At 46.4% G+C, this 10591-nt stretch overlaps 1 protein-coding gene across 1 annotated transcript; it reads right to left on the reverse strand.

Moving 5' to 3' along the window:
* Window positions 1-9236: 9236 nt before the first annotated feature.
* Window positions 9237-10163, reverse strand: LOC115077707 (olfactory receptor 1019-like). Its single transcript, XM_029579995.1, has one exon. It carries the CDS (start codon window positions 10161-10163, stop codon window positions 9237-9239), a length of 927 nt encoding a protein of 308 aa, XP_029435855.1.
* Between the last annotated feature and the right edge of the window lie 428 nt (window positions 10164-10591).

The raw sequence follows: 10591 nt of genomic DNA on the forward strand, positions 1-10591 counted from the left end.
AGGCCTGGACTGAAAGGCAAAGCAGTCGAGGTCAAACACTTGTACGAACACAAGGCCTGGACGAACAGCAAAGCAGTCGAGATCAAACACTTGTAGGAACACAAGGCCTGGATGAACAGGCACAGCAGTCGATGTCAAACACTTGTAGGAACACAAGGCCTGGACTGACAGGCAAAGCAGTCAAGGTCAAACACTTGTACGAACACAAGGCCTGGATGAACAGGCACAGCAGTCGAGGTCAAACACTTGTAGGAACACAAGGCCTGGATGAACAGGCACAGCAATCGAAGTCAAACATTTGTAGGAACACAAGGCCTGGACTGACAAGCAAAGCAGTCGAGGTCAAACACTTGTAGGAACACAAGGCCTGGATGAACAGGCACAGCAGTCGAGGTCAAACACTTGTAGGAACACAAGGCCTGGTTGAACAGGCACAGCAATCAAGGTCAAACACTTGTAGGAACACAAGGCCTGGACTGACAGGCAAAGCAGTCGAGGTCAAACACTTGTACAAACACAAGGCCTGGAATGACAGGCAAAAAGCAGTCGAGGTCAAACACTTGTAGGAACACAAGTCCTGGATGAACAGGCACAGCAGTCGAGGTCAAATACTTGTAGCAACACAAGGCCTGGAAGAACAGGCACAGCAATCGAGGTCAAACACTTGTAGGAACACAAGGCCTGGACTGACAGGCTAAGCAGTCGAGGTCAAACACTTTAATGAACACAAGGCCTGAACTGACAGGCAAAGCAGTCGAGGTCAAACACTTGTAGGAACACAAGGCCTGGATGAACAGGCACAGCAGTCGAGGTCAAACACTTATAAGAACACAAGGCCTGGATGAACAGGCACAGAAATCGAGGTCAAACACTTGTAGGAACACAAGGCTTGGACTGAAAGGCAAAGCAGTCGAGGTCAAACACTTGTATGAACACAAGCCCTGGATGAACAGGCACAGCAATCGAGGCCAAACACTTGTAGGAACACAAGGTCTGGATGAAGAGGCACATCAATCGAGGTCAAACACTTGTAGGAACACAAGGCCTGGACTGACAGGCAAAGCAGTCGAGGTCAAACACTTGTACGAACACAGGGCCTGGAGGAACAGGCACAGCAATCGAGGTCAAACACTTGTAGGAACACAAGGCCTGGACTGACAGGCAAAGCAGTCGAGGTCAAACACTTGTACGAACACAGGGCCTGGATGAACAGGCACAGCAATCAAGGACAAACACTTGTAGGAACACAAGGCCTGGACTGACAGGCAAAGCAGTCATGGTCAAACACTTGTAGGAACACAAGGCCTGGATGAACAGGCACAGCAGTGGAGGTCAAACACTTATAGGAACACAAGGCCTGGATGAACAGGCACAGCAATCGAGGTCAAACACTTGTAGGAACACAAGGTCTGGATGAAGAGACACAGCAATCGAGGTCAAACACTTGTAGGAACACAAGGCCTGGACTGACAGGCAAAGCAGTCGAGGTCAAACACTTGTACGAACACAAGGTCTGGACTGACAGGCAAAGCAGTCGAGGTCAAATACTTGTAGGAACACAAGGCCTGGCTGAACAGGCAGATCAGTCGAGGTCAAACACTTATAAGAACACAAGGCCTGGATGAACAGGCACAGAAATCGAGGTCAAACACTTGTAGGAACACAAGGCCTGGGCTGAAAGGCAAAGCAGTTGAGGTCAAACACTTGTACGAACACAAGCCCTGGATGAACAGGCACAGCAGTCGAGGTCAAACACTTATAGGAACACAAGGCCTGGACGAACAGGGACAGCAGTCGAGGTCAAACACATGTAGGAACACAACGCTTGTATGAAGAGGCACAGCAATCGAGGTCAAACACTTGTAGAAACACAAGGCCTGGAGAGACAAGCAAAGCAGTCGAGGTCAAACACTTGTACGAACACAAGGCCTGGACGAACAGCAAAGCAGTCGAGGTCAAACACTTGTAGGAACACAAGGCCTGGATGAACAAGCACAGCAGTCGATGTCAAACACTTGTAGGAACACAAGGCCTGGACTGACAGGCAAAGCAGTCTAGGTCAAACACTTGTACGAACACAAGGCCTGGATGAACAGGCACAGCAGTCGAGGTCAAACACTTGTAGGAACACAAGGCCTGGATGAACAGGCACAGCAATCGAAGTCAAACACTTGTAGGAACACAAGGCCTGGACTGACAAGCAAAGCAGTCGAGGTCAAACACTTGTAGGAACACAAGGCCTGGATGAACAGGCACAGCAGTCGAGGTCAAACACTTGTAGGAACACAAGGCCTGGTTGAACAGGCACAGCAATCAAGGTCAAACACTTGTAGGAACACAAGGCCTGGACTGACAGGTAAAGCAGTCGAGGTCAAACACTTGTATGAACACAGGGCCTTGATGAACAGGCACAGCAATCGTGGTCAAACACTTGTAGGAACACAAGGTCTGGACAGACAGGCAAACAGTCAAGGTCAAACACTTATAAGAACACAAGGCCTGGATGAACAGGCACAGCAGTCGAGATCAAACACTTATAAGAACACAAGGTCTGGATGAACAGGCACAGCAGTCGAGGTCAAACACTTATAAGAACACAAGGTCTGGATGAACAGGCACAGAAATCGAGGTCAAACACTTGTAGGAACACAAGGCCTGGACTGAAAGGCAAAGCAGTCGAGGTCAAACACTTGTACGAACACAAGCCCTGGATGAACAGGCACAGCAATCGAGGCCAAACACTTGTAGAAACACAAGGTCTGGATGAAGAGGCACAGCAATTGAGGTCAAACACTTGTAGGAACACAAGGCCTGGACTGACCGGCAAAGCAGTCGAGGTAAAACACTTGTACGAACACAGGGCCTGGATGAACAGGCACAGCAATCGAGGTCAAACACTTGTAGGAACACAAGGCCTGGACTGACAGGCAAAGCAGTCGAGGTCAAACACTTGTACGAACACAGGGCCTGGATGAACAGGCACAGCAATCAAGGTCAAACACTTGTAGGAACACAAGGCCTGGACTGACAGGCAAAGCAGTCGAGGTCAAACACTTGTAGGAACACAAGTCCTGGATGAACAGGCACAGCAGTCGAGGTCAAACACTTGTAGGAACACAAGGCCTGGATGAACACTCACAGCAATCAAGGTCAAACACTTGTAGGAACACAAGGCCTGGACTGACAGGCAAAGCAGTCGAGGTCAAACACTTGTAGGAACACAAGGCCTGGACTGACAGGCAAAGCAGTCGAGGTCAAACACTTGTACGAACACAAGGCCTGGATGAACAGGCACAGCAGTCGAGGTCAAACACTTATAGGAACACAAGGCCTGGATGAACAGGCACAGCAGTCGAGGTCAAACACTTGGAGGAACACAAGGCCTGGATGAACCGGCACAGCAATCAAGGTCAAACACTTGTAGGAACACAATGACTGGACTGTTGACGGTCAAGCACAGCGATTCATGTCAGGTACATGTGCTGCAGTGCTTATATTATCTGGGGAATAGGAGGCAATTGAAGCTGCTGCAAGGCTTTGAATTACTTTTATTCATCTTGCCATTCACAGGGAAAATTTGGAACCCCAAGCAAAGGCAGGTTTACTTTCAAAAACACTAGCATTTCCATCAACTCTGGTGCCAGCCTTGAGCAGTGAGGGTTCATGATATCCCCTGTCACTGAAAAGACACGTTCACTGGGCACACTGGTTGGTGGACATGACAGATATCACTGAGCCACTTTTGCTAGGTGTGGCCATACAGTGGACTTGTGTGCCCAAAATGTCAGCGGATCTGTCTGCGTTTTCTCTATCGGCTCTGAGAGATACAGTGTCACTGACAGCTGTGCTGCTGTCTCCTCCTGTGCTTGGATGGGCTCAGAGTCATTCAATCCAGCTGCTTTCTCTCTCGCCCGTTGCACAACTGATGAATCTTTATGGCCAACATGCCTTGGGCGTTCTGACGTGGAGGAGGAGGTACTATCTGTCGCTGACACAGTTCTGCTCCTGCTTGGGCTAGCAGCACAACTCTCTGATGTGCCTGCTGTTTCCACCTCTGCTTCAAACCTAATCTGTCTCCGCCTATGGCGCTCCTGTTCACGGTCCTTTGCTAACAGCAGCTCCTTCACAAATGACAGACAATTGGTCTGTAGGGCGAGTTTACCTTTTACACGGGGATCACAGTCAGAGGCGAGCATGTATGTGTGGTCATCTGTTAAAGGCCTTGATCTGTCTTTCACCTGCTGCTGCAAACGTTCAGACACTGCAACACCTCAGCAGTCATTCCCTCTTCCCGTTTAAAGGCCTCCAAATGTTCATCCAGGAAATTAACTATAGGGATGATGTCAGCCAGTGTGGCACTTCTGGAACTCAGCTCTTCCGTGACATCCTTGAAGGGCTGCAGGATTTTTACCAGCTGACTCATGACTAACCAATCGTGATGCCCTAGGGGATTCTGCACACCTATGTCCATTGTACCAGAAAGTTCATGAAGGGGTGTCTGCAGATCCAGTAACCTCTCCAGCATCATAAAGGTGGAATTCCACCAGGTGGCAATGTCTTAAATGAGACGCATGTGAGGCATATCCAAATCAGTCTGGTTTTGTCGGAGAACCTGCCCCACCTTGACACTTCTGTGGAAGTGTGTTGCTATGTTCCTGCACTTATGTATTAACCTATGCAGGTATTCATTCTCCTCATCATTGGACTCCAAGCCCAGAGCTGACTTCACTACCAGGTGCAGAGTGTGTGCAAAACATCGGATGTTCTTAAACCGCCCATCGGTTATTGCCTTAACCATGTTTGCACCATTGTATGTGACAAAGAACTCTGCCTGTATTTTCCTGTCTCGCTGGTGTAGTTGCCAGCCCTCCAGCATCTGTCTGATGCATGCTAGAATATTGGCTGCAGTATGGGCCTGGTCCGTCAGGTGGGTGTGCAGTAAAGCCCACCTCCACCCTGATACTTCTTCAGTAATAGAACTGCTGGCTGCCCCTGCCTCAGCCATGTCCCACCAGTGTGCTGTCAGAGGTAAGAGTGTGTAGCATTCATGGTGGTCCAGATATCGCAGGTGAAATGCACTCTTCCGTCTGCCTTAGCTAGCAGTGCTTGCATGCGACTGCGACACTGCTTTACAGGCTGGGGATGACCTTTCTAGTAAATGTGGTTCTGCACGGGATTTTGTAATTTGGAAGTACGACCTTCAAAAAAGGCTTGAAACCCACATTCTGCACTAGCTGCAAGGGCTGGTCATCAAGGGCAATCATTTCCGCAATGGTCCTGGTTACAACTTTTGAGGCTGCCTGCCTCCTACCCCGGGATAGCGTTACCGCACTCCATCCCATTTCCTCCATGGTGGATTGTCACTTCTGCCACATGTCAGGGGGTTGCTGGCCTGCCGCCTGACTGCTAGAAGTGTATGAGGGCATGGACTGACTCTGCTGCTTTCCTACCACTGCACACTGGTTGGAAGGGGTCTCCCGAATGGAACTGCCACCATCCCCAGATGGCATTAATCTTGTTGGGTGTTGCCTCTTCATATGATGGTTCATGCCAAAATTAGATAGCTGTCCCATTTGCTTGCCTCTGCTAATATCCCTGGCACAGTAATTACACCATGCATAACGTGGGTCTTCCGTCACTTTAAAGTGTTTCCAGATCGGAGATGTCTTTCGTGATCGTCCCCTCTCTAACACCTTGGGGGAGGATGCTGGCACTGGAGTTGAGGTAGTGGTGCACCCTGAGAAGCAATGTCAGAGGGGGCATCAGTAACCCTCTGTGCCTGTACTGACTGCTCTTCCTCATCCTCGATATTTATTTATTTATTTTATTTATTTAACAGTTTTTTATACCGACCTTCATAGTAAATAACCATATCGGATCGGTTTACATTTAACAAGGGTATAACTGGAGAAACAATTCAAGTAAACGAAAGAAAACAATAGGTAGAATAAGTCAAAGTTACAATCAACAGGGAAGGAGAACTTGGAAGCTTGCAACAAGCTGGAAAGAAGATAAGGCAGGAAATAAATATAAGGGTTACCATAGAGCGTACGGGTTAAAAGCTTAAAAGGTGCTTTAACCTGGAAGTGTCAGGGACCATTGTTCGTGAGTATAAATGCCAGGCCGGGTAAGTGTGGGGACAACTAGTGATTGTCTGGTGGATCGGCAAAGGCTTGATGGAAGAGCCAGGTTTTAAGTCTTTTTCTGAAAGTTAAGAGGCATGGCTCCAATCTGAGGTTTGATGGGATGCTATTCCAGATAGATAGGCCTGCTATCGAAAAAGCTCTGTCTTTGGTCGTAGAAAGGCGTGAGGCTTTAGTGGGGGGAAATTTCAGAGTGCCTTTGTGGATATCTCTAGTTGGTCTGTTTGAGGAGTGGAGTTTGAATGGGATTTCCAGGTCGAGTTGAAGTTGATGATGGATGGTTTTGTGAATTAAGGTGATTGATTTGTATAGAATTCTGAAAATCACTGGTAACCAATGTAGGTTCCTGAGGATGGGTGAGATGTGTTCGCCACGGCTGGTACTGGTCAGCAATCTCGCTGCCACATTTTGTATCATCTGCAGTGGTTTGGTAGTGGATTTGGGGAGGCCTAGGAACAGGGCACTGCAGTAGTCTATTTTGGCGAACAGAAGTGCTTGGAGGACTGTCCTGAAGTCATGGAAGAATAAGAGTGGTTTAAGTCGTTTTAGAACCTGTAGTCTGTAGAAGCAGTCTTTGGAGGTCGTATTGACCATTTTCTTCAGGTTTAGTCGATTGTCTAGAATTACTCCAAGGTCTCCAACCTGCTTACAGGTAATGAGAGAATTGTGTGATATCACTGTCATCTCTCCCCTGCTGCACATTTGTGGAGGCTAAGACAGGACTAACGGATTCTACCGAAGATTCATCAGCTATTACTTCTTCCGTTTCTGATGAGAATCCCACACAAGAAGATTCTTCATCTGAATCAGAAGCAAACAGTGACTGCACTACCTTGTGAACGCTAAGTGTTAGTCGAGACTTCTGTCCCCCTGCTGCTTTTGGGTGTCTACATTTTGTCGGGGATGGCTCTGCCTCCCCTTCCCTCTCCTCCAAAACTACAGGGCCAGAAACAAGTGGTGGCGATGGCGATGTATCATGGTCGGATTTCATTTTTTTTGGCAAGGAACTGCCATCCCCTACAAAGAGTTTAGATTGTGACAGTTGCCTTTTTAGCTGTACTGGTGGTGTTGCACTATTGTCTTTTGAGGTGCCTCCTCTGCCAGTCCCAATCACTCGATTACATCTCTCTTTCCATAACATTATGGATTTAATGTCACTGAGTAGTAACACTGCCCACTGTCATGGTGCCTGGCTGTGCACTAATGTGTGTAGCGTGTACACAGAAGCTGCTTGCTTATAAGCACAAAAGAGGCAGACTCCCTGGGCACTTGACTGCACAGACCCACTCAATAATAAGGTTCGGTCTGTTTAAAATGCCCACTGCCCACTGTCACGGTGCCTGGCTGTGCACTAATGTGTGTGGCGTGTACACAGAAGCTGCTTGTTTGTAAGCACAAAAGAGGCAGACTCCCTGGGCACTTGACTGCACAGACCCACTCAATAATAATGTTCAGTCTGTTTAAAATGTCCACTGCCCACTGTCACGGTGCCTGGCTGTGCACTAATGTGTGTGGCGTGCCCACAGAAGCTGCTTGCTTGTAAGCACAAAAGAGGCAGACTCCCTGGGCACTTGACTGCACAGACCCAACCTGTTAAACTTCCCAGTGAAGCCCAGTGCACTGAGAGACTAAGTAATTGGAATTTAAAAAAGCAGGAATTTTTGTCATTCCAGAAAAATGGATGAAATTGAAAATAATATATCTCTCCAAGACAGCCCAACACCCTAAATGGTGGTCAGTGCTAGCTGACCTAGCACAGCTTCTCTTATCAGTCAGAGATGACAAAAATATTAAATAAACAGCTTGAAAGAAACAGGACTAGTAGTTGCTGTAGCTGACTCTGGCACTGCAGCAAAACAAATAATTTTTTCTTTCCTTTACTAGTAGCTAGCCTATCTCTCTTAGTTCTGCCTCCTCCCTCTTCCACCCAGCCCACCTCCCCACAGCATCGCTGGAAATAACTGCGTGGCTCCTCGTGCTGATGTTTATAGACTGCTGGCTCATCAGTAAAATCCACAAAGAGCACTGAATGACAACGCTATTGGCTGCATTCAGTGCAGCTCAGAAAATGTCAGTGCGGATACGCTGCGTTCCGGTATCCATGCCGACCTGTCTGACCCTTTCCTGTGAGTCACTGTGACTCACAGGAAAGGGTCAGACAGGTTGGCATGGTTACCGCAGGGGCGCCACCATTTTGTGCAAATCATAGGTAGCAAGCAGCTAATGGGGGCGAAGAAAAGCACGTGCCCCTGGGCGCGCCGAATTAAACAGAAAATCTGTTAAATACGTGGGGAGTTGCGATGCGTTTCACCTCCCCACATATTTAACAGATAGGAAAAAATACATTGTGGATCACAAATATGTGGAAAACGGATGCACACCCCTAATAATTAGTTCTAGCCCACATACTATACTGTAGAGAACGTGAGCAGATGGAGTTCCCCATCTTATTCTGTAAAGCTAGTCCTCAGTATAGCCAGATCCTCCCTAGAAGAGTCTGTTATAAAGGTGGAGATCTGTAGCACAATGAGACTCAGGTCTCTGGCTGCCAAACTCTGCTTCCTGTTCCTCCAATACTTCCCATTCCACTATTCATTAACAATCTTTTTTTTTTCTCATTTCTGATCTGAACATCTCTTCCATCAATTACTTTAATATTTTAAAGAGATCCTCAATGTGATACAAGAGGTTAATCAGATTCCTGCCAGCAATGTCTTTGCTAAAACACATAATGCACCCAGTCACTTATTCATATTGTTTAAAATATTTTACCTGCTGTATCCAACATTCAGAACAGGGAAAATAAAAAAAAACATTGCATAACCCCCCCAAAAAATACATACAAAACCATACATCAGACATTAAATTAAAAAAAATATCTACATGATCATTAACAAAGTGAAAAAGAAACTCTACCACCAAGATATAAACAGGAAGGCAGACCATGAGGAACCAAGTAAAATGCTGCTCCAGATCAATTATTTTCCTTAGAAATGAGCTATGTTTGATATGCAGGGGTTGCACCGGAGCTCTTTAAATTTTTCCCTATCAGTTATCAAACAGAGAAAAATGTTTTCTAATAAATAGCAAAAATCATTTCCTATGAAAAACTTTCCATAGGGCATCTTTAACATCTCTGTTTCTTAGGCTGTAAATGATGGGGTTAAACATAGGAATTAAAACATTATACAGCAAAGCAATGAGCTTGTTTTGGTCCAGTGACTGCATGGATGCTGGTCTCAAATACAAACACATTATGGTCCCATAGAAGAGAATAACGACCGTGAGGTGGGAGGAGCAGGTGGAGAAGGCTTTGTGTCTCCCCTCTTTGAAATGGATCCTCAGGATGGTGGAGATGATGTAAACATAAGATGTCAGAGTTACAGTAAATAAGGGCAGTGTTGCAAAACCACCCACAATGTACGTTGCACAGTCAATAGTGAAGGTACTGGAGCAGGAGAGTTTTAGCAGTGCTGAGAGATCACAGAAGAAATGATTAATCTCATTGGAACCACAAAAAGAGAAACAAGATATAAGGACAGTGTGTGTTGCTGGTTCCAGAAAGCCAAGGATCCAGGACCCAGTGGCCATGAGCATACACAGTCTCTGATTCATAATCACACTATAGCGCAGGGGGTGACATATTGCAACATAGCGGTCAAAAGCCATGACAGAAATAATAACAAATTCTACATATGCAAAACACATAAAAAAATACATCTGTGTAAGACATACTTGAGGAGAAATACTCTGACTCTTCCTTAAGAAGATGTCCAGCAGTTTGGGGAGAGTGAGTGAGGTATAAGAGATATCGAGGAAGGACAAGTTACAGAGGAAAAAGTACATGGGGGTATGCAGGCGAGAGTCCAGGCATGTCAGGGCTATAATAGTGAGGTTCCCCATCAGGACGATCAGATAAATTAGTAAGAACAAAAAGAAAAGTGGAATTTGTAGGTGTGGGTATTCAGGAAACCCCAGAATGATGAATTCTGTCACTGTGGTGAGATTTTCCTCTTCCATTGAGTTCTGAGAGGAGAGGAAAGGAAAGTGAGAAAGATATGATTAGAAATCCAGCTCATTCCATGGAGAGGACGGGTGAAGCTATGAAGTCTGCTGCTCCCTGATACATTCATTGTAACTTTAGTATTTGGGTAGAAGACAGGAGTGAATCTGGCTCAGCCTTCCTCAGACTCCCCACATTTGGGTTATTCTTGAGTAGATGAATTATAGGGGACTTTGGAAGAATTCCAGTCTTGTGACTTTAGCCTGCTTCCCCTTTCCCCAAATATAGAAATTCAGTCGAGGCCATTAGTTCCCCTGAATGTTTGCCACTGTCTATGAAATTTGACTCTTTGGATTCTGGGAACATCTGTGTAGCTCCTTATATGTTACTACAATAGGTATAATGCAAATGCCTCCCATTTTCTTTGACAATTCCCCAATCTACT

This window comes from Rhinatrema bivittatum, chromosome 16, assembly GCF_901001135.1.
Source record: "Rhinatrema bivittatum chromosome 16, aRhiBiv1.1, whole genome shotgun sequence".
Lineage (NCBI taxonomy): Eukaryota > Metazoa > Chordata > Amphibia > Gymnophiona > Rhinatrematidae > Rhinatrema > Rhinatrema bivittatum.

What these genes read in the sequence shown, in the direction of transcription:
- LOC115077707 (XM_029579995.1), bottom strand. Translation starts at nt 10,163, where the DNA reads ATGGAAGAGGAAAATCTCACCACAGTGACAGAATTCATCATTCTGGGG.